Raw genomic sequence first — 24,177 nt, 5'->3', positions numbered from 1 at the left:
AAAAAGTTATAATAACAGTATTTGGATGGGCTATTTACAAGATGGGCTATGTGCAGTGATCTGTGAGCTGCTCTGACAACTGGTGCTTAAAGTTAGTGAGGGAGATATGAGTCTCCATCTATCTTCAGTGATTTTTGCAATTCGTTCCAGTCATTAGCAGCAGAGAACTGGAAGGAAAGGTGGCCAAAGAGGAATTGGCTTTGGGGGTGACCAGTGAAATATACCTGCTGGAGCGCGTGCTACGGGTGGGTGCTGCTATGGTGACCAGTGAGCTGAGATAAAGCAGGGCTTTACCTAGCAAAGACTTATATATGACCTGGAGCCAGTGGGTTTGGTGACGAATATTTATTTATTTTATTTATTTTATTTCACCTTTATTTAACCAGGTAGGCAAGTTGAGAACAAGTTCTCATTTACAATTGCGACCTGGCCAAGATAAAGCAAAGCAGTTCGACAACATACAAAAACACAGAGTTACACATGGAGTAAAACAACATACAATCAATGATGCAGTAGAAAAAAATAAGACTATATACAATGTGAGCAAATGATGTGAGATAATGGAGGTAAAAGAAAAAAAATGCCATGGTGGCAAAGTAAATAAAGTATGGCAAGAAAAAAAACACTGGAATGGTAGATTTGTAGTTTGAAGAAAGTTAAAGTTAAAATATAAATATAAATAATATGGTGCAAAGGAGCGAGGGCCGAATATGAAGCGAGGGCCAGCCAACGAGAGCATACAGGTTGCAGTGGTGGGTAGTATATGGGGCTTTGGTGACAAAACGGATGGCACTGTGATAGACTGCATCCAATTTGCTGAGTAGAGTGTTGGAGGCTATTTTGTAAATGACATCGCCAAAGTCAAGGATCGGTAGGTTAGTCAGTTTTACGAGGGTATGTTTGGCAGCATGAGTGAAGGATGCTTTGTTGCGAAATAGGAAGCCGATTCTAGATTTAATTTTGGATTGGAGATGCTTAATGTGAGTATGGAAGGAGAGTTTAATGTCTAACCAGACACCTAGGTATTTGTAGATGCCCACATATTCTAAGTCAGAACCGTCCAGAGTAGTGATGCTGGACGGCGGGCAGGTTCTGGTAGCGATCCAGCATCATTTTGTCAACTGATGCTGGATTGCCATGGTAATGTAGAATGTTAATTCAAGTGATGCGAACTGATGTGGCTCATGCAATGGAATGTATTTTTTGTAATGTCAGTTGAGTTGTCTCAAAAAATCAAATCAAATTTTATTGGTCACATACACGCGTTTAGCAGATGTTATTGCGAGTGTAGCAAAATGCTTGTGCTTCTAGTTCCGACAGTGCAGCAATGTCTAACAAGTAATCTAACAATTCCACAACAACTGCCTAATACACACAAATCTACATAAAGGAATGAAATAAGAATATATGCATATAAATATATGGATGAGCCATGACCGAGCAGCATAGATGCAATAGATGGTATAAAATACAGTATATACATATGATGAGTAATGCAAGGTATGTAAACATTATTAAAGTGGCATTATTAAAGTGACTAGTGATCCATTTATTAAAGTGGCCAGTGATTTCAAGTCTGTATGTAGGCAGCAGCCTCACTGTGTTAGTGATGGCTGTTTAACAGTCTGATGGCCTTCAGATAGAAGCTGTTTTTCAGTCTCTCGGTCCGAGCTTTGATGCACCTGTACTGACAGTGGCTCGGGTGGTTGTTGTCGTTGATCTTTTTGGCCTTCCTGTGACATCGGGTGCTGCAGGTGTCCTGGAAGGTAGGTAGTTTGCCACCGGTGATGCGGTGTGCAGACCGCACAACCCTCTGGAGAGACCTGTGGTTATGGGTGGTGCAGTTACTGTACCAGGCGGTGATGCAGCCCGACAGGATGCTCTCAATTGTGCATCTGTAAAAATGTGTGAGGGTTTTAGGTGACAAGGCCAATTTCTTCAGCCTCCTGGGGTTGAAGAGGCGCTGTTGCAGTGTGATGGCGCTGTTGTGCCTTCTTCACCACGCTGTCTGTGTAGGTGGACCATTTCTGGTTGTCAGCGATGTGTACGCTGGAACTTTAAACTTTCTATATTTTCCACTGCTGTCCCGTAGATGTGGATAGGGGGGTGCTCCCTCTGCTGTTTCCTGAAGTCCACGATTATCTCCTTTGTTTTGTTGACGTTGAGTGAGCGGTTGTTTTCCTGACACCATAGGCTGTCTCGTCGTTGTTGGTAATGAAGCCTACTACTGTTGTGCCGTCTGCAAACTTGATGATTGAGTTGGAGGCGTGCATGGCCACGCAGTCATGGATGAACAGGTGTAACAGTTTTGCTTCCGTCCCTCTCCTCGCCCCTACCTGGGCTCGAACCAACAACTGACAAATCATCGTTACCTATCGCTCCACAAAAGCCGCGGCCCTTGCAGAGCAAGGGAAACAACTACTTCAAAGTCTCGGAGCAAGTGACGTCACCGATTGAAACGCTATTAGCGCGCACCCCGCTTACTAGCTAGCCATTTCACACCGGTTACACAGGGAGTACAGGTGGGGGCTGTGCACGGACCCTTGTGGGGCCCCAGTGTTGAGGATCAGCGAAGTGGACATGTTGTTTCCTACCTTCACCACCTGGGGTGGCCCGTCAGGAAGTCCAGGACCCAATTGCACAGGGTGGGGTTGAGACCCAGGGCCTCAAGCTTAATGATGAGCTTGTAGTCAATGAACAGCATTCTTACATAGGTATTCCTCTTGTCCAGATGGGATAGGGCAGTGTGATGGCGATTGCGTTGTCTGTGGACCTATTGGAGCGGTACGCAAACTGAAGTGGGTCTAGGGTGGCAGGTAAGGTGGATGTGATATGATCCTTTACTAGCCTCTCAAAGCACTTCATGATGACAGAAGTGAGTGCTACGGGGCGATAGTCATTTAGTTCAGTTACCTTTGTCTTCTTGGGTATAGGAACAATGGTGGCCATCTTGAAGCATGTGGGGACAGCAGACTGGGATAGGGAGAGATTGAATATGTCCGTAAACACACCAGCCAGCTGGTCTGCGCATGCTCTGATAGCACAGCACAGATTGAAGGGTACACTTCCTGCTTTAACTTCCTGGCATGGGTACACTCAAAATGGCAGCCAGTCCACCCATTACTCCACCCCATATCCACCCCATATCATTGACTTGAGTGGAGATGTCCTTTTTTATTTATTCTTATTTCTATAGCTGAAACATCAATCCATGGGAAAGTCAGTAGCACATTTTCATTTGTGCCAAAATTGAAATGAAAGAAAAGTTTTCTTGCAAATTCAGCAGGCTATCATGTAAAATAGACTTTCAGATGTGCTGTCTTTATTTTATTACTTTGTGCTTTGGTGTGGTTATTGTCATGTCTTGACTATCATTAAAGTGAAGACTGTTATATTATCAAATCAATTCTCTATGTGTAATTATTACATGATTAAACTAATCATGTAAACATTAATTAACTATGAAGTCGGGGCACCACGGGACAATGTTTAGTTACTATTTCCCGAATTTAACTCTCTTCAGATATTTTCATCTTATCGACAGTCACTTATTAATGTATTATTACCTCATCATACATTCTGAACGTCGTACTTTCTTGTAGTCTGCACAAACCCTACTTTATTGATGAATCAGCGATACACAAATTGGGTCAATTATGTATTTACTAACTAATTAAACAATTACAGAATACACAAATACACACTAACATTATACAGTAAATAGTCTCTAGAAGACTAACAAAACAGGACAGTGGTTATAACACGGTGGCGAATTCAGAGAGAGGAGGAAGGGAGACAAAGGAGTTATCTATCAGACATTGGGAAGCTACGCTCATGAAAATACAAAATCTTAAGCACTCTAATAACTGCTCATTTGGAAAAAGAGAATGCAATTGATATATTTACGATTGAGCTGGCCTTGATCGTCCAAATCCTTTGGTCTCGGAGATGTTGGGTGTACGACTCTGGTTCGGCACCAGAGATCACCATGTCCTTAGGTAGAGGTCGTGGTGGTGATAAGAATTGATACTTTGACGTACCCTGTATAGTAGTTTATAGAGTTGATCTCGTTAGAATGCTTCAGAGGTTGCCGGTGTTCTCGTCCTGGGCTACGTACGTTTTCAGCTGCAGACTGAGAACGCGACATCTAGGATTTGCTTTTTCTGTAGTGATCAATAGTTTATAACCATTTTGCAACATTCAACTTGGTCTATAGACGTAACCATTTCAACGTGGGGACCAGCGTCCTCACATTCTCTGGTCTTGTCCTTTGGTGGAGTTGTAGTTTTAAACCATTTTGCCACATCCGGCTCACACCTTAGTCTGCTTGGTCTATAGAATGGTAGATTTCTTAACCATTTGTAACTTATTCAGCTGGCGCTGCACGTAACTGGTCTAACATGTTCATTCTTCAGCGAGTCCTTTTAAACACTTGGGGGGGGAAAAGAGTGTTCCATTACGTTTGGCATAATGTCTGTGCTCACGTGGGCTTGGTTACTGACTGGATAAACTTTACATGAAAAAAAACATTTTTCTCATTTAGAAGACTTCAGTCACATTTCTATCTTTTCAAAAGTATTCTGATACTTAATCTTTAATTTTATACAACATTCAGATGCAAACCTCATAATTGAGAAGTGTAGACAGAGATACAATTATGTGGTTATACTGTCTTTCATGATGTCACAACATAAAAACAAATTCGACATGAGGGTTATTTTAGTCTCCGCTGACCATTAACACATTCTCAAACTGAAATATTGTTTAATTCTCAAATTTTGGGGATGTAGGAGTTTTGGCAGGAGAAGATCCTTTGTTCTACTTTAGGTCTCTCCCTCCATACTGCTTGGCAAGGAAAGGTATTTATGACCATCATAAAACTGGGGAGGGTCTTTAGAGCTCCATCTCAGGACTGGCAAGTCATGACATTATCAATGCACAAGCACCTTTTTTCCAAGTCATACAAAAGTTTTACTGTGCATGAAGTTTCAAATGCATTTGTCATTACAAAATGTGTAATGTGATATTAACGTTACTATTTTTTAACACACAAAAACCGATTCAAAATATTGAATCAGTTGTATTCCGCAAATTAAGTGGATGATGATGCAGTTTTTGCAAGAGGGACGGAATCTGATTTTAATTGGTCCTCAGAAAAGGTGAGCCATTTTCGTGATACCAGTTCTCTCTCTGTGGGTCTAACCCCAAGAAGTTCTGGAAAACGGTTAAAGACCTGGAGAATGAACTCTCCTCCTCACAGCTGCCCATGTCCCTTAATGTTAATGATGTGGTTGTTATTGACAAGGAGCACATGGCTGAGCTCTTTAATCACCACTTCATTAAGTCAGGATTCCTATTTGATTCAGCCATGCCTCATTGCCTGTCCAACATTTCCTCATCTCCTACCCCTTCTAATGTGACTAGCCCTGATGCTCCTCCCTCTTTTTCCCCTGCCCCGCTACAAAGTTTCTCCCTGCAGGTAGTCACTGAGTCAAAGGTGCTAAAGGAGCTCCTTAAACTTGACCCCCCCCCCCCCCAAAAAAAAAGGTAAGTTGGTTTAGATCCTTTCTTCTTTAAGGTCGCAGCCCCTATCATCGCCAAGCCTATCTCTGACCTTTTTAACCTGTCTCTCCTCTCTGGGGAGGTTCCCATTGCTTGGAAGGCAGCCACAGTGCGTCCTTTATTTAAAGGGGGAGATCAAGCTTATCCTAACTGTTATAGACAAATTTCTATTTTGCCCTGTTTATCATAAGTGTTGGAAAAACGTGTCAATAATCAACTGACTGGCTTTCTTGAAGTCTATAGTATTCTTTCTGGTATGCAATCTGGTTTCCGCTCAGGTTATGGATGTGTCACTGCAACATTAAAGGTCCTAAATTATGTCACCATTGCCCTAGATTCTAAGCAATGTTGTGCTACTATTTTTATTGCCTTGGCCAAAGCTTTTCATACGGTTGACCATTCCATTCTAGTGGGACGGCTAAGGACTATTGGTGTCTCTGAGGGTCTTTGGCATGGTTTGCTAACTACCTCTCTCAAAGAGTGCAGTGTATAAAGTCAGAACATCTGCTGTCTCAACCATTGCCTGTCACCAAGGGAGTACCCCAAGGCTCGATCCTATGCCCCACGCTCTTCTCAATTTACATCAACAACATAGCTCAGGCAGTAGGAAGCTTTCTCATCCATTTACAGTGCCTTCGGAAAGTATTCAGACCCCTTGACTTTTTCCACATTTTGTTAGGTTACAGCCTTATACTAAAATTGATTAAATTGGTTTTTTCCCCTCATCAATCTACACACAATACCCCATAATGACAGTTAATTTTTTTAAAACAGGTTTTTAGAAATTTTTGATAATTAATAAAAAATAATCACATTTACATAAGTATTCAGATACTTTACTCAGTGCTTTGTTGAAGCACATTTGGCAGCGATTTCAGCCTTGAGTCTTCTTGGGTATGACGCTACAAGCTTGGCACACCTGTATTTGGGGAGTCTCCCATTCTTCTCTGCAGAATCTCTCAAGCTCTGTCAGGTTGGATGGGGAGCGTTGATGCACAGCTATTTTCAGTTCTCTCCAGAGATGTTCGATCAGGTTCAAGTCCGGGCTCTGGCTGGGCCACTCAAGGACATTCAGAGTCTTGTTCCGAAGCCCCTCCTGCGTTGTCTTGGCCGTGTGCTTAGGGTCGTTGTCCTATTGGAAGGTGAACCTTTGCCCCAGTCTGAGGTTTTGAGCGCACTGGAGCAGGTTTTCATCAAGGATCTCTCTATACTTTGCTACGTTCATCTTATCTAAAGATAACAATAAATAATTAAAGAACAGCAGTAAATAGCAATAGTGGGGCTATATACAGGGGGTACCAGTACAGAGTCAATGTGCGGGGGCACCGGTGTCAAAGTAATATGTAGGTAGAGTTATTAAAGTGACTGTGCATAGATAATAAGAGTAGTAGCAGCGTAGAAGAGGGGGAGGGGGGCATCAATGCAAATAGTCTGGGTAGCCATTTGATTAGCTGTTCAGAAGTCTTATGGCTTGAGGGTAGAAGCTGTTTAGAAGCCTGTTGGACCTAGACTTGGCGCTCCAGTACCGCTTGCCATGCAGTAACAGAGAGAACAGTCTATGACTAGGGTGGCTGGAGTCTTTGACCATTTTTAGACTAGTCTCCCAGTCCCTGCAGCCTGATTGCTGCCACCACCATGCTTAACCTGGCACCATCCCTACAGTGTTCTCCAGACATGACGCTTGGCATTCAGGCCAAAGAGTTCAATCTTGTTTCTCATGGTCTGAGAGTCTTTAGGTGCCTTTTGGCAAACTCCAAGTAGGCTGTCATGTGCCTTTTTAATGAGGAGTGGCTTCTGTCAGGCCACTCTACCATAAAAGCCTAATTGGTGGAGTGCTGCAGAGATGGGAGAACCTTCCAGAATGACCACCATCTCCATAGAGGAATTCTAGAGCTCTGTCAGAGTGACCATCGGGTTCTTGGTCACCTCCCTGACCAAGGCCCTTCTCCCCCGATTGCTCAGTTTGGCCGGACAGCCAGCTCTAGGAAGATTCTTGGTGGTTCCAAACTTCTTCCATTTAAGAATGATGGATGCCACTGATCTCTGCTGCAGAAATGTTTTGGTAACCTTCCCCAGATCTGTGCCTCGACACATTCCGGTCTCAGAGCTCTACGGACAATTCCTTCGACCTCATGTCAGACAAAACAGAGATCTTCTGTTGGATCTGACAATTAATCTTGATGGTTGTACAGTCTAGAGGTCGACCGATTAATCGGAATGGCCGATTAAATAGGGCCAATTTCAAGTTTTCATAACAATCGGTAATCGGTATTTTTGGCCACCGATTTGCCGATTTTCTTTTTTTATTATTCTTTTTTTTTTACACCTTTATTTAACTAGGCAAGTCAGATTAAGAACACATTCTTATTTTCAATGACGGTCTAGGAACGGAGGTTTACTGCCTTGTTCAGGGGGGATTCGGGGATTCGTTTTTGCAACCTTCCGGCTACTAATCCAATCCAACGCACGAGGAGCCTGCATGGCAGGCTGACTACCTGTTATGCAAGGGCAGCAAGAAGCCAAGGTAAGTTGCTAGCTAGCATTAAACTTATCTTATAAAAAAACTATCAATCTTAACATAATCACTAGTTAACTACACATGGTTGATATTACTAGTTTATCTCACGTGTCCTGCGTTGCATATAATCGATGCGGTGCCTGTTAATTTATCATTGAATCACAGCCTATTTCGCCAAACGGGTGTTGATTTAACAAGCGCATTTGCGAAAAAAAGCACTGTCGTTGCACCAATGTACCTAACCATAAACATCAATGCCTTTCTTTAAAATCAATAAACAAGTATATATTTTTAAACCTGCATATTTAGTTAATATTGCCTGCTAACATGAAATTGTGTCACATCTCTAGCGTTCATTGCACGCAGAGTCAGAGTATATGCAACAGTTTGAGCCGCCTGGCTAGATAAAATACGGAACGGTTCCGTATTTCACTGAAAGAAAAAAAAACGTTTTGTTTCCGAATTCGACCATATTAATGACCTACGGCTCGTATTTCTGTGTGTTAATTATGTTATAATTAAGTCTATGATTTGATAGAGCAGTCTGACTGAGCGATGGTAGGCACCAGCAGGCTCGTAAGCATTCATTCAGACAGCGCTTTTGTGCGTTTTGCCAGCAGCGCTTCGCGGTGCTTCAAGCATTGCGCTGTTTATGACTTCAACCCGGGTGGGTATAATTTGTGGAACGTTCCAACAGGAATCTATTCCAAAAACTAAGTAAATAACAAGGTTTCCAAAAAAACAACGCATACAAAGTTGTATAGCGGCAGAATAAGATACCGGGTAGGGAGTGGTCTATTTCATTGCGTTTTTCACTCATCACGTTTATTCCGAAATATGTCTGTCCTCACTCTGGTTGCCTATGGACAAACATTAAGAATAAGCTACGTGGTGAGTTGATGCCTATTCGGCAGCTAGTTAGCTAGGTTTGTATGCGTTGCTACTTTGTATGCGTTGTTGGTTGGCAACCTTTTACTTTACGTTTTTTGGAACAGATTCCTGTTGGAACGTTCCACAAATTATAAACCTTAGCTTTTTTACATGGCAATATTGCACTTTCACTTTATTCTCCAACACTTTGTTTTGCATTATTTAAACCAAATTGAAAATGTTTCATTATTTATTTGAGGCGAAATTGATTTTATTTATGTATTATATTGTAGCGACCCGCACAGACAGTTGTGGGTTAGGTGTTAGGCTATTAGTGGGTTGTGTCGTACTTACCAGTGTTCGCGGGGTCATGCCAATCAACCTGCTATCTGCCAATCACGGGAATGCCTGGAATGTTCAGATACCGGGCAGCCTGGTGGTTGGCGGAGTGGCGTGAAGGGGGGTTGGGCAGGGGGATGGAGCATTGGAAGTTAAGACCGGGTTTTAGCCATTGTTCTCTCTCTTACGTCTGGGCTTCACAAGAGAAGGTCACGGTTCATTTGTAGTGTACCTTTCATTTATTTGGCGTGGGCTACGGCCAAACAGTAGCCTGTGTTAAGTTGTGTTAATAAACCGTCCATTCGTTAACTCCATCCTCTGTCTGGACAATTGTTCCTTCATGATCTAGTCAGGTCATTACAATATTAAGTTAAAATAAGTGTTCATTCAGTATTGTTGTAATTATCATTATTACAAATTTTTAAAAAAAATTGTCCGATTAATCGGTATCGGCTTTATTTGGTCCTCCAATAATCGGTATCGGCGTTGAAAAATCATAATCGGTCGACCTCTAGTACAGTCATCTCAAATAAAACTGTGAAGGACATCAGCGTTACTCTGGACCCTGATCTCTCTTTAGATGAACATATCAAGACTGTTTCAAGGACAGCTTTTTGCCATCTATGTAGCATTGCAAAAATCTGAAACTTTCTGTCCAAGATTTATGCAGAAAACTTTATCCATGCTTTTGTCACTTCTGGATTAGATTACTGCAATGCTCTTCTTCCGGCTATCTGGATAAAGCACTAAATAAACTTCAGTTAGTGCTAAACACGGCTGCTAGAATCTTGACAAGAACCAAAAAATGTGATCATATTACTCCAATGCTAGCCTCTCTACAGTGGCTTCCTGTTAAGGGCTGATTTCAAGGTTTTACTGCTAACCTACAAAGAATTACATGGGCTTGCTCCTCCTACCCGTCGCTCCGATTCGGTCCTGCCGTTCATACCTACACATACGCTACGGTCACAAGACGCAGGCCTCTTTATTGTCCCTAGATTTTCTAAGTAAACAGCTGGAGGCAGGGCTTTCTCCTATAGAGTTCCATTGTTATGGAATGGTCTGCCTACCCATGTGAGAGACGCAGACTCAGTCTCAACCTTTAAGTCTTTATTGAAGACTCATCTCTACAGTAGGTCCAATGATTGAGTGTAGTCTGGCCCAGGGGTGGGAAAGTGAACGGAAAGTCACTGGAGCGACGAACTGCCCTTGCTGTCTCTGCCTGGCCAGTTCCCCTCTCTCCACTGAGATTCTCTGCCTCTAACCCTATTACAGGGGCTGAGTCACTGGCTTACTGGTGCTCTTCCATGCCGTCCCTAGGAGGGGTGCGTCACTTGAGTGGGTTGAGTCACTGACGTGATCTTCCTGTCCAGGTTGACGCCCCCCTCGGGTTAGTGCCGTGGGGGAGATCTTTGTGGGCTATACTCGGCTGCTTGAAGTTGGTGGTTGAAGATATCCCTCTAGTGGTGTGGGGGCTGTGCTTTGGAAAAGTGGGTGGGGTTATATCCTGCCTGGTTGGCCCTGTCTGGGGATATAGTCGGTCGGGGCCACAGTGTCTCCCGACCACCTCTTGTCTCAGCCTCCAGTAATTATGCTGCAATAGTTTGTGTCGGGGGCTAGGGTCAGTCTGTTATATCTGGAGTATTTATCCTGTCTTATCCGGTGTCCTGTGTGAATTTTAAGTATGCTCCCTCTAATTCTCTCTCTCTTCTCTCAGAGGATCTGAGCCCTAGGACCATGCCTATCTGGCCTGATGACTCCTTGCTGTCCCCAGTCCACCTGGTTGTGCTGCTGCTCCAGTTTCAACTGTTCTGCCTGCGGCTATGGAACCCTGACCTGTTCACCGGACGTGCTGCCTTGTCCCGGACCTGATGTTTTCTACTCTTTCTCTCTACCGCACCTGCTGTCTCTAACTCTGAATGATCGGCAATGAAAAGCCAACTGACATTTACTCCTGAGTTGCTGACCTGTTGCACTCTCTACAACCACAGTGATTATTATTATTTGACCTTGCTGGTCATCTATAAGTGTTTGAACATCTTGGCCATGTACTGTTATAATCTCTACCTGGCACAGCCAGAAGAGGACTGGCCACCCCTCATAGCCTGGTTCCTCTCTAGGTTTCTTCCTAGGTTCCTGCCTTTCTAGTTTTTCTGTGCTTCTACACCTGCATTGCTTGCTGTTTGGGGATTTAGGCTGGGTTTCTGTACAGCACTTTGTGACATCGGCTGATGTAAAAAGGGCTTTATATGAATACATTTGATTGATTGACTGGTTGATGCTTATTTATAAAACCCTCTTAGGCCTCACTCCCCCCTCCCCCCTATCTGGGATACCTACTGCAGCACTCATCCTTCACATTTGTATTATATTTGTATTTTATTTATCCTTTTATTTAAGGAGTCAAGTCAGTTAAGAACAAATGCATATTTACAATGATGGCCTACCCCGGCCAAACCCTAACCCGGACGACACTGGGCCAATTGTGCGCCGCCCTATGGGACTCCAAATCACAGCCGGTTGTGATACAGCCTGGAATCGAACCAGGGTCTGTAGTGACACCTCTAGCACTGAGATGCAGTGCCAGAGACCACTGCGCCACTCGGGAGCCCACATACAACACCCGTTCTGCCAGTCACATTCTGTTAAAGGTCCCCAAAGCACACACATCCCTGGGTCGCTCCTCTTTTCAGTTTGCTGTGGCTAGCGACTGGAACGAGCTGCAAAACAACACTCAAACTGGACAGTTTTATCTCCATCTCTTCATTCCAAGACTCAATCGTGGACACTTACTAACAGTTGTGGCTGCTTCACATGATGTATTGTTGTATCTACCTTCTTGCCTTTGTGCTGTTGTCTTTGCCCAATAATGTTTGTACCATGTTTTGTGCAGCTACCATGTTGTGCTGCTGTCATGTTGTGTTGCTACCATTCTGTGTTGTCATGTGTTGCTGCCATGCCATGTTGTTGTAGCTCAGTTGGTAGAGCATGGTGTTTGCAACACCAGGGTTGTGGGTTCGATTCCCACGGGGGGCCAGCACAGAAAGAAATTGTATGAAATGTATGCATTCACTACTGTAAGTCGCTCTGGATAAGAGCGTCTGCTAAATTACTAAAATGTAATGTAAAATGTTGTCTTAGGTCTCTCTTTATGTAGTGTTGTTGTGTCTCTAGTCGTGATGTGTGTTTTGTCCTATATCTTTTTTTTAAAATCCCAGACCCAATACCCACAGGAGGCCTTTTTCCTTTTGGTAGGCCGTCATTGTAAATAAGAATTTGTTCTTAACTGACTTTCCTAGTTAAATTAAATATTTTAAATCCAAAGTTGAACTTGCAAGAGGCATTTTACTGTACTTGTGTGCCACGTGACAATAAAACTTGAAACTACATCAGTAGTATAGGGCTCAGGTGTTCTTGTGGACATAGTCCTTAGTTGCAAACAGGCACCGTTGTGCATGTGGTGTGTGTGTGTGAGAGAGAGAGTGTTGTGTGTGTGTGCTTGCATACATGTGGTGCAGCTTTGTAAAACTTCCGATGCCTTCAGTCTGTTTCTGAGTAACTAGTCATTAGGGTAGTAAATAAATAGTGGTTTCCATGGGAACTGTCTGTTTCTTAGCAACATATACAAATAATGTGAACAACATAAGTACCAGCAAAATATTTTCCTGGTAGCCATTGACTGATAACATATTGTTTTAGGCTATAGATGTAATATTATAACATTGAAGGACACTGCCTGCTATAAATATGAACCATTATGCCAAATGAAACTAATAACTAAATGACAATCAATTGAATGAATAAACCTGTAATTATTTTCATTAATTTACAGTGCCTTCAGAGAGTATTCATACCCCTTGACTTATTCCACATTTTGTTGTTACAGCCTGAATTCAAAATGGATTAAATAGATTTTGTTTTACCCATTTACACACAATACCCCATAATGACAAAGTGAAAACATGTATTTAGAAGTGTTTGCAAATGTATTGACGATGAAATACATATCTAATTCAGCCTAAGGATTCACACGCCTGAGTCAATGCATGTTAGAATCACCTTTGGCAGCGATTACAGCTGTGAGTCTTTCTGTGTAAGTCTTTAAGAGCTTTGCACATCTGGATTGTATAATATTTGCACATTGTTCTTTTATATTGTTCTAGCTCTGTCAAGTTGGGTTGTTCATTGCTAGACAGCCATTTTCAAGTCTTGCCATAAATTTTAAGGCAATTTAAGTCAAAACTGTAACTAGGCCACTCGGGAACATTCAATGTCATCTTGGTAAGCAACTCCAGTGTATATTTGGCCTTGTCTTTTAGGTTATTACTGAAAGGTGAATTTGTCTCCCAGTGTCTGTTGGAAAGTAGACTGAACCAGGTTTTCCTCCATGAATTTTGTCTATGCTTAGCTCTATTCTGTTTATTGTCATCCTAAAAAAATCCCTAGTCCCTGCCGATGACAAGCATACCCACAACACGATGCAGCCACCACCATGGTTGAAAATATGAAGAGTGGTACTCAGTGATGTGTTGTGTTGGATTTGCCCCAAACCTTACACTTTGTATTCAGGACATAAAGCTTATTCCTTTGCCAAATTTTTAACAGTTTTACTTTAGTGCCTTATTACAAACAGGATGCATGTTTTGTAATAGTTTTTTTTCTGTACAGGCTTCCTTCTTTTCACTCTGTCGTTTAGGTTAGTATTGTGGAGTAACTATAATGTTGATCCATCCTCAGTTTTCTATCACAGCCATTACACTCTAACTGTTTAAGTCACCATGGGCCTCTTGGTGAAATCCCTGAGCGGTTTCCTTCCTCTCCTAGCAACTGAGTTAGGAAGGACACCTGTATCTTTGTAGTGACTGGGTGTATTTATACACCATCCAAAGTGTAATTAATAACTTCGCCATGCTCAAAGGGATATTCAACATCTGCTTTTTATTTGTTACCCATCTACCAATAGGTGCCCTTTGCGTGGCATTGGAAAACCTACCTAGACTTTGTGGTTGAATCTGTTTGAAATTCACTGCTCAACTGAGGGACCTTACACATAATTGTATGTGGGGTAGAGATGAGATAGTCATTGAATCATTTTAAACACTATTATTGCACTCAGTCCATGCAATTTATTATGTGGCTTTCATTAACAAAGTGGTTGAATACATTTCCCCTTTTAATTTGTAATTAATTTGTAAAAAAAATTCAAAAATGATAATTCCTCTTTTACATTATGGGGCGTTGTGTGTAGGCCAATGACAAAAAATCTCAAATCCACTTTAAATTGGCTCACGGCTCTGACGAAGGCCGTGAGGCCGATACGTAAGATTATTAAATATCAGTAATACTATCAAGAGCAGTGTGCGGTTTCCTTTTTCCTTCATCCTGTTTCAACTGTTGCCATGCACCTGCAATAAGATTTCTCAGATGTGCGAGTGCCTTTTGAATTTTGAAATTCATATTGTAACAAAGGCCTGGGCGATTCCGCCCTGACCTAATTCAATACAGCCCGCGGAATAATGCTCAAATCACGTAAAGAATTTGCGAGCGTAAGCGTATTTGTTTTTCAAATTAAAAGCCAATGAATACTCGTCTTTGTGTAATGGTTTAACTCCCACCGCTTGTGGGACATGTATTTTGAAGGCACGTATAAATAACAACTGCACGAGGACAGACAGTGGCTGACACACGTCAGTTACAAATAGTAGGAAGCTAGAAATTGTGCAAAAATGAGTTTTTCAAAGAAAAGGAAAGTAGACACTGAATGTAGGGTGTTTTTTTTTGTGCCTTTTTTAACATCAGATGTACAGCCTTGTCAAAGTCTCAAGGGAAAATTACTCCTGACCCGCCAAGTAGAAGCCAACAATCTCACCCACCTTCCGACGCTACTGGTCTGTTCCCTTTCTTCTACTTTCACCTTAAATGTGGATAACTGAGCTGCAACTTGAGTTGATCGATCTTCAGTCTGATGCAGTGATTGGGAGAACTATTCAAAACAATGTCAGTGACGAGGATCTATGCATCTCTTGATGAACAAAACTTTCCAAAGTTTAGGAGTCATGCTCAGAAGATGTTTGTACCGTTTGGGTCAACCTATGTATGTGAACAGACATTTTCAGTGATGAAATGTAACAAGTCATGGCACAGATCATCTCTTACTCACTCACCTTTCAGAAATCCTGCGTATAGCGACGTCAGAAACTATAACGTTACCTGACTTCGCTCCACATCAGAGACTTCTCTGCTCATACCGATTGAGTAGTTTAAATGTAATGTTTAGCTCTCTCTTTCTTGTTTTTGTGCATACCCGTTAACAAGAGTTCTGGTGCTGAATGTACAGTGTACTTTTCCCTCCGTGTAGTTCATTGCATGTTTAATCATGAAAATACCTACCAAAAGGAGAACATGGATGTGGTTTATTTCTGTGCATGTTAAACAAGTTAAATAAGTAGCATATCTGGACGTGATTTACAGTAGATATCTGTCAACACAGTCATACACATGATGTATAATCTTGTAATATGATTCTGGCCCGCGATGGCAAAAGTATATTCTAATGTGGCCCTCCGTGGAAAATAATTGCCCAGGCTTGCTGTAACACAACAAAATGTGGAAAATCTAAAGGCGTGTGAATACTTGCTGAAGGCACTATGTATATCAGGTTGTTAATATAGTGACCTATTGATGGAGGAGGCACAGATCCAGACTTCTAGAATTTGGCAACTCACTTGTAGCCTACAGAAAACGTACAATCAATTCATCTTAGAAACTAGCCTACTTAGTCGAGTGCAATTTTGCGTGGAGGAGGGATGGGATGGCGCGCAGTAGAAAGATGGTGGCGACATTTAATACCTAATTTGGTTTTGCACTGGGCGGGGTGCTGGGTGGATGTGCTTTTCTTACTATGACTGTAGGAAGAACGGACAGAGAGCTACGCTTGCGAACGCCCATTCGTTTGAAGACCCTGAGAGAGAACAGAGGATATTGCAGCCACAACGTAACAAAGGTAATACATTTTGGTCACAGTGTTATATTTGAGATTGTGTAATATGGAGGTCTATTCGAGAGTTTGTTTCTCAACATGACGACTACAAATTGTACAACCTGTTGAAACGTGTCCTAATTGCATGCCTTTTATAGTTTAAACACAGTATATTTAAAAATACTAATTCCAGGAATGTTGTTTAACTTCCAGTGTCAGCTTTCTACACTATGCAAGTGAAACATCCCATTTTGCACATCAAATAGCCTAGAAGTATTTTGTACACAGGGATAGTCAAGAAAATAACTTCTGCAGTGTTGTAAAACTGTTTTGCCGTTCAAATGTCTTTTGCCTCGTATGAATGACTTGATGGGGGATACACCCGTTTTGTTCTAACACTGAGAAGCTCCAGGGCGCGGCACAGTTGAGCGTCACACCCAATTCAGACTGTGGTTGTCATTGAGCAACCAGAATAACAGAAGGATAACGGTACGCTACAGTTGTCAGAATAACAGGAAGGTTGTAAACCGATTTCAGATGAATATTTTGAATTTGAGGGCTCTGATAGTTTGTGGGAATGTGGTTGCAGGCGTTCCTATAGTCCCTACTCTTGATCAGAACACGCGTTAAAACACAAATATTTCCCCCTGTATTGTTGCAGCTGACCAGCTCACCTATGGAGCATGGTGGAACACCGTGAACATTTTGGACTCGTTGGTTTTAACAATACAGTACATCATGGCCTAGTGTATTTCTGTAACATCCTCGGTGACTAAAATATCTCAATATTACAGTATTCAGTGTCTACAGTTTACATCACTGTATTGTGCCTCTTATCTCACTTTTTCTCCCTCTCTCCCTTTCTCCCTCCCTCCATTGTGGGACCATTAGCTGACAGACTAGAGTCCCTTGTGTCTATGCCTAGCAGTCTGGGAGCCTATGGCTCTTTATCTGGATTAAGGGTGAAATCGAGTTAACCATGTTGTGTCATGACAACGCTCGTAACCACTGCCTCAAACAAACACTGAGCCTGCCCTCTTCACCCTCAAGCTTGTGTGTGTGTGACTGTGCAAAAGTATGCTATTGTATATCCTGTTTCCCCTCCTGTCCAGGCTATGTGTGAGCCTATTTTAAGCACCTCTCTAAAGGAAAGGCTGTCTTTTCCATGCCACCCCCTAAAAGGTGGCTTACCCATTTTCCTAACATGATTTCATAAGTACCAAGTAATGGCTGGGAGTGGATGGATTTTTCCATGACTTCCTCCCATAGGTTTATTTTAAGTGCTTTACATGATTAGTGTTTCTCTTTGATCGAGAGACAGAAAGAGAGAGAAATTTATGAAGGTAAAAGTGTCAAATGTAAAGAGAGATCGGGAAAGTGGACTTGGCAACTTTTGACTCAGAAGTTTGGCAGTAGTCTGCATAGCTGGGAGAAATCACCAAGTTGGAAAATCTTACAAGAGGGAGGGTGCATGAGAGAGGGAGGTGACTCATTGCTCTGCTATTCCTCTTCATCATTGTGTTTAAGATATGCCTTTCTGAGTTTAAGGCACAGGGATTTCCCCATTTTACTTACTTCAACTAGCCTCTTCTGCCTGACTGCTTTGGTCACTCTCACTTTGAGTTTGTCCATAGTTTAAAATCTTTATTCATTTGTCTGTTTCCTCTATTTCTCTCTATCCATATCCCTTCCCTCCTGCTCCCCCTCTCTGTCCCCTGCTGTTTGAACAAGACATTTTGTTAATGTAAACAGGTCTCTTTTAGTCCCTCCTAAGTTATGTAAACTGGGAGCATGGACTCTTCACCATTTGTGGAGGGGACTGGAGGAGAGAGTGGCTTGGTGGAGTGGGAGGGAGCAATAGTTGCTCAGGCCTGAGTGTCTCTGGATAATGAGACTGTTAGTGGCCGATGACAGATTGGCTGTGAGGTCGGGTGGGGGTCTCTTTCAGCACCACGCCTGTCTGAAAAGCGGGGGTGGGGGTAAAAGCATGTCCAGTGACACTGACTCATTGACTTATAGAACAGGAATCCCTCAGCTGATAAAGCCTTCTCAGAGAATAAAACTGAAAAGAAGGAACCTATACTTTCACATCTTCTTATACAGTTGAAGTCAGAAGTTTACATACACTTAGGTTGGAGTCATTAAAACTCATTTTTCAACCACTTCCCAAATTTCTTGTTAACAAACTATAGTTTTGCCAAGTCGGTTAGGACATCTACTTTGTGCATGACACAAGTAATTTTTCCTACAATTGTTTACAGACAGATTATTTCACATATAATTCACTGTATCACAATTCCAGTGGGTCAGAAGTTTACATACACTAAGTTGACTGTGCCTTTAAACAGCTTGGAAAATTCCAGAAAATTATGTCATGGCTTTAGAAGCTTTTGATAGGCTAATTTACACAATTTAAGTCAGTTGGAGGTGTACCTGTGAATGTATTTCAAGGCCTACCTTCAAACTCAGTGCCTCTTTGCTTGACATCATGGGAAAATCCAAAGAAGTCAGCCAAGACCTCAGAAAAAAAATTGTAGACCTCCACAAGTCTGGTTCATCCTTGGGAGCATTTTCCAAACGCCTGAAGGTACCACGTTCATCTGTACAAACAATAGTACGCAAGTATAAACACCATGGGACCACGTAGCCGTCATACTGCTCAGGAGGGAGTTGCGTTCTGTCTCCTAGAGATGAACGTACTTTGGTGCGAAAGTGCAAATCGATCCCAGAACAACAGCAAAGGACCTTTTGAAGATGCTGGAGGAAACAGGTATAAAAGTATCTATATCCACAGTAAAACGTGTCCTATATTGACATAACCTGAAAGGCCGCTCAGCAAGGAAGAAGCCACTGCTCCAAAACCGCCATAAAAAAGCTAGACTATGGTTTGCAACTGCATATGGGACAAAGATCTTACTATTTTAATAAATGTCCTCTGGTCTGATGAAACAAAAATAGAACTGTTTGGCCATAATGACCATCGTTATGTTTGGAGGAAAAAGGGGGAGGCTTGCAAGCCGAAGAACACCATCCCAACCGTGAAGCACGGGGGTGCATGTTGTGGGGGTGCTTTGCTGCAGGAGGGACTGGTGCACTTCACAAAATAGATGGCATCATGAGGTAGGAAAATGATGTAGATATATTGAAGCAACATTTCAAGACATTAGTCAGGAAGTTAAAACTTGGTCACAAATGGGTCTTCCAAATGGACAATGACCCCAAGCATACATGTAAAGTTGTGGCAAAATGGCTTAAGGACAACAAAATCAAGGTATTGGAGTGGCCATCACAAAGCCCTGACCTCAACCCTATAGAACATTTGTGGGCAGAACTGAAAAGGCGTGTGCGAGCAAGGAAGCCTACAAACCTAACTCAGTTACACCAGCTCTGTCAGGAGGAATGGGCCAAAATTCACCCAACTTATTGTGGGAAGCTTGTGGAAGGCTACCTGAAAAGTTTGACCCAGGTTAAACTATTTAAAGGCAGTGCTACCAAATACTAATTGAGTGTGTGTAAACTTCTGACCCACTGGGAATGTGATGAAAGAAATAAAAGCTGAAATAAATCATTCTCTCTACCATTCAGACATTTCACCTTCTTAAAATAAAGTGATCTTAACTGACCTAAGACGGGGAATTTTTACTAGGATTAAATATCAGGAATTGTGAAAAATGTAATTTAAATGTATTTGGCTAATGTGTATGTAAATGTCCGACTTCAACTGTACATTTAAACTCAGTTTTTCACAATTCCTGACATTTAATCCTTGTAACACTTCCCTGTCTTAGGTCAGTTAGGATCACCACTTTATTTTAAGAATGCTAAATGTCTGAATAATAGTAGCAAGAATGATTTATTTCAGCTTTCATCACATTCCCAGTGGGTCAGAAGTTTACATACACTAAATTAGTATTTGGTAGCATTGCCTATAAATTGTTTAACCTGGGTCAAATGTTTTGGACAGCCTTCCACAAGCTTCCCACAATAATTTGGGTGAATTTTGGCCCATTCCTCCTGACAGAGCTGGTGTAACTGAGTCAGGTTTGTGGGCCTCCTTGCTCGCACACGCTTTTTCAGTTCTGCCCACATTTTCTATAGGATTGAGGTCAGGGCTTTGATGGCCATTCCAATACCTTGATTTTGTTGTCCTTAAGCCATTTTGCCGCAACTTTGGAAGCATGCTTGGGGTCATTGTCCATTTGGAAGACCCATTTGCGATCAAGCTTTAACTTCCTGACTGATGTCTTGAGATGTTGCTTCAATATATCCACAACTTTCCTTCGTCATGATACCATCTATTTTGTGACGTGCACCAGTCCCTCCTGCAGCAAAGCACCCCACAACATGATACTGCCACCCCCACGCTTCACGGTTGGGATGGTGTTCTTCGGCTTGCAAGTCTCCCCCTTTTTCCTCCAAACATAATGATGGTCATTATGGCTTAAGTTATATTTTTGTTTCATCAGACCAGAGGACATTTCTTCAAAAAGTACAATCTTTGTCCCCATGTGCAGTTGCAAACTGTAGTCTGGCTTTTGTTTATGGCGGTTTTGGAGCAGTGGCTTCTTCCTCCATGAGTGGCCTTTCAGGTTATGTCGATATAGGACTCGTTCTACTGTGGATATAGATAATGTTGTACCTGTTTCCTGCAGCATCTTCACAAGGTCCTTTGCTGTTGTTCTGGGATTGATTTTGCACTTTTCGCACCAAAGTACGTTTATCTCTAGGAGACAGAACGCGTCTCCTTACTGAGCAGTATGACGGCTGCGTGGTCCCATGGTGTTTATACTTGCGTACTATTGTTTGTACAGATGAACGTGGTACCTTCAGGTGTTTGGAAATTGCTCCCAAGGATGAACCAGACTTGTGGAGGTCTACATTTCTTTTTCTGCGGTCTTGGCTAATTTCTTTTGATTTTCCCATGATGTCAAGCAAAGAGGCACTGAGTTGGAAGGTAGGCCTTGCAATACATCCACAGGTACACCTCCAATTGACTCAAATTATGTCAATTAGCCTATCAGAAGCTTCTAAAGCCATGACAAAGTTTTCTGGAATTTTCCAAGCTGTTTAAAGGCACAGTCAACTTTTTGTATGTAAACCTTTGACCCACTGGAATTGTGATACAGTGAAATATAAATGAAATAATCTGTCTGTAAACAATTGTTGGAAAAATGACTTGTGTCATGCACAAAGTAGATGTCCCTAACCAACTTGCCAAAACTATAGTTTGTTAACAAGAAATTTGTGGAGTGGTTGAAAAATGAGTTTTAATGACTCCAACTTAAGTGTATGCAAACTTCCGACTTCAACTGTATGTGGTATTTTAAAATGCAAAATCCATGATTGAATTGATCAACTTTTGTGTATTGTCACCCATTATTATGTTACATTGACAAGGAGATATTGAAAAGAAATGCACCTGTTGCCCTCATGTCGTCAAATATGATACACCATCACGAATGTTTTATGAAAACCATAATGGAATCAATACTTGCTATTAGAACTTCATTGTTTTTATATGAATGCATTCTGTTAATTTGTTCTTTGTTACTGAAGCTGCTCTCAATTCTGTGTCTCCTTATAGATCCCTCTGCACCAGATGCACCAAGAACAGTAGTCCTACAGTATTCCACATAAATATCTCATCTCCAGCCTATTCAGCCTTTCACTTTAATCTAACCCATTCTAGTTTGTCAAGCATCATCCATATCCCATCATGCCGATAGTGGTGGTGCACTCCAACCCCCTGTTCTGGGTGCGTTTATGTGCTCTGGTCTTCTCCTGTGTGGCCTTTGCTGTGACCGTCCATGGGGCCAACCTCTCCCATGGCACAGGGGACTGGTGTGTGTTCTGCTGGGCCTTCAGCTTCGCTGGGACCCTGCTGGTGCTGCTGGTGGAGCTGTTTGGCCTGCAGACCCGTGCCCCTGTCTCCTGGAAGAACTTCCCCATCACCTTTGCCTGCTACGCCTCCCTGCTCTGCCTCTCTGCCTCCATCATCTTCCCCCTCTACTTCCTCAAGGGCCAGCCCTCCCACGGCGAGACTCACAACTACCGCATTGTGGCCACTGTCTTCTCCTGCCTGGCAACCATCGCTTACATTTGTGAGGTGAGCATCAGCAAAGCCAGGCCAGGAGAGGTAGCAGGTTACATGGCCACTGCCCCGGGTCTGCTGAAGGTGTGTGAGACTTTTGTAGCCTGCGTCATCTTCGTCTTCATCAGCGACCCAGTGTCCTACGACTCTCACGATGCACTGAGGTGGTGCCTGGCCGTCTACTGCATCTGTTTCATCCTGTCGGCGGCCATTATAGTGCTGTGTATCTGTGAGTGCACCGGCTGCCTTCCTTTCCCCTTTGCCCGCTTCCTGTCCGCCTACGCCATACTGGCTGTCGCCATGTACCTCACCGCCACCATCATCTGGCCCATTTTTAAGTTTGACAAGAAGCACGGGGGATCCTCCAGGCCCTATAACTGTGGCAGATATGCAGGGCTGTGCGACTGGGACAAGCAGATGGCTGTGGCTGTGCTCACTGCAGTCAACTTTGTGCTCTACCTGGCAGACCTGATCTACTCTGCCCGACTGGTGTTTGTTACTGTGTGAGAGGAAGAAGGAGGGAGGTAGTTGATTTGATTACAATGTAGAGAGAGCTTGAGGAATAGAAATGAAGAGGTAAAGAAATAAATAGCTTACTGTGTTTTATGTCATTTATATATCAATGTTCAGACAGAAGTCACCTACTCACCCAGAGAAGGACTATATATTGAGGGGATTGCTGTGGTATTTCATGCAAAGGAAAAAATCCTTACACAATGATGGTGTTATGGACCCAAGAACTCAGATTAGATGGACCAAAACTTAAAAAAAGATCTATCTCTGATTATCTGACACACAAACACAGTGTTCCATTGACAGGATGGATTTATTGAGTATGTTGATGTTACTATAGTTAAATCTTAACTTTGAATGGTCTTTTTATAAGCATGGCTTTTTAGAAATTATGCAATACTGTTAGTAGATGTAATATTCTGGGTACGGAACAACTCACACCTACCTAGTTTGGAGTTACGAAATAACAAAAAAATTCAATCAAACCCTTAAGTAATTCCTAGAAAATTTGTACACTGCTCCAATGTTTGAAAAAAAATGTAAGCTTAGGAATTCATGTTAAGTTGTATGTTAGCCTAGCTTTTTGGTTATTTTATATTCCTGTTTTCAAATTTTTAAAAATATATTTTCATATTCTGCCAAGCTTTTTGTCAAGAGTTTATTGTATGTTGAAAGAATATATGCAAAAGGTAATGCGCACTTACTGTTTGACACTTGTTTGCTATAACTCATTCTCTGTAGGCGATGAGCTCTCCAAAAACATCTTGGAATAAAAAGTAAGTTGTTAGTTACATGTATTATCCTTAATCTGGCCCATTGGTTTGTACTACTGTGTCAGTCTGCTCTTGTGGATGAGAAGGTCCATTTTGTCATAGAGATGGAGACATCTTTTTGCTGCATTGTCTTCTCTCTACTTCCTGCTGTTTCTGATACATGACATGTCTTTTTTGTTTTTTATTCCACTGTGCCTGTTGAAAATGTGCCTACCACATCAGTGTTTTGGGAGAATATAATCCAGTGTTCAATAAAAGCCATGTGATATATTAAAGCCTGTGTGCCAGTCAATAAAAGCCATGTGATATATTAAAGCCTGTGTGCCAGTCAATAAAAGCCATGTGATATATTAAAGCCTGTGTGCCAGTCAATAAAAGCCATGTGATATACAGTGGGGAGAACAAGTATTTGATACACTGCCGATTTTGCAGGTTTTCCTACTTACAAAGCATGTAGAGGTCTGTAATTTTTATCATAGGTACACTTCAACTGTGAGACGGAATCTAAAACAAAAATCCAGAAAATCACATT

The 24,177-nt window shown here is 42.1% G+C and overlaps 1 protein-coding gene across 1 annotated transcript; it reads left to right on the top strand.

Annotated features, from left to right (window-relative positions):
* The first annotated feature begins 15,160 nt into the window (after positions 1–15,160).
* LOC115169509 (myeloid-associated differentiation marker homolog) lies at positions 15,161–23,957 on the top strand. The gene is made up of 3 exons (XM_029725196.1): positions 15,161–15,177; positions 16,201–16,292; positions 21,853–23,957. The coding sequence occupies exon 3, from the start codon at positions 21,985–21,987 to the stop codon at positions 22,864–22,866; it is 882 nt and encodes a 293-aa protein (XP_029581056.1). The 5' UTR covers positions 15,161–15,177; positions 16,201–16,292; positions 21,853–21,984; the 3' UTR covers positions 22,867–23,957.
* The last annotated feature ends 220 nt before the right edge of the window (positions 23,958–24,177 follow it).

Source organism: Salmo trutta, chromosome 31 (genome assembly GCF_901001165.1).
Source record: "Salmo trutta chromosome 31, fSalTru1.1, whole genome shotgun sequence".
Classification (NCBI taxonomy): domain Eukaryota; kingdom Metazoa; phylum Chordata; class Actinopteri; order Salmoniformes; family Salmonidae; genus Salmo; species Salmo trutta.
Note: the sequence above shows the minus strand (reverse complement) of the source record. Positions and strands in the feature narration are given on the sequence as shown.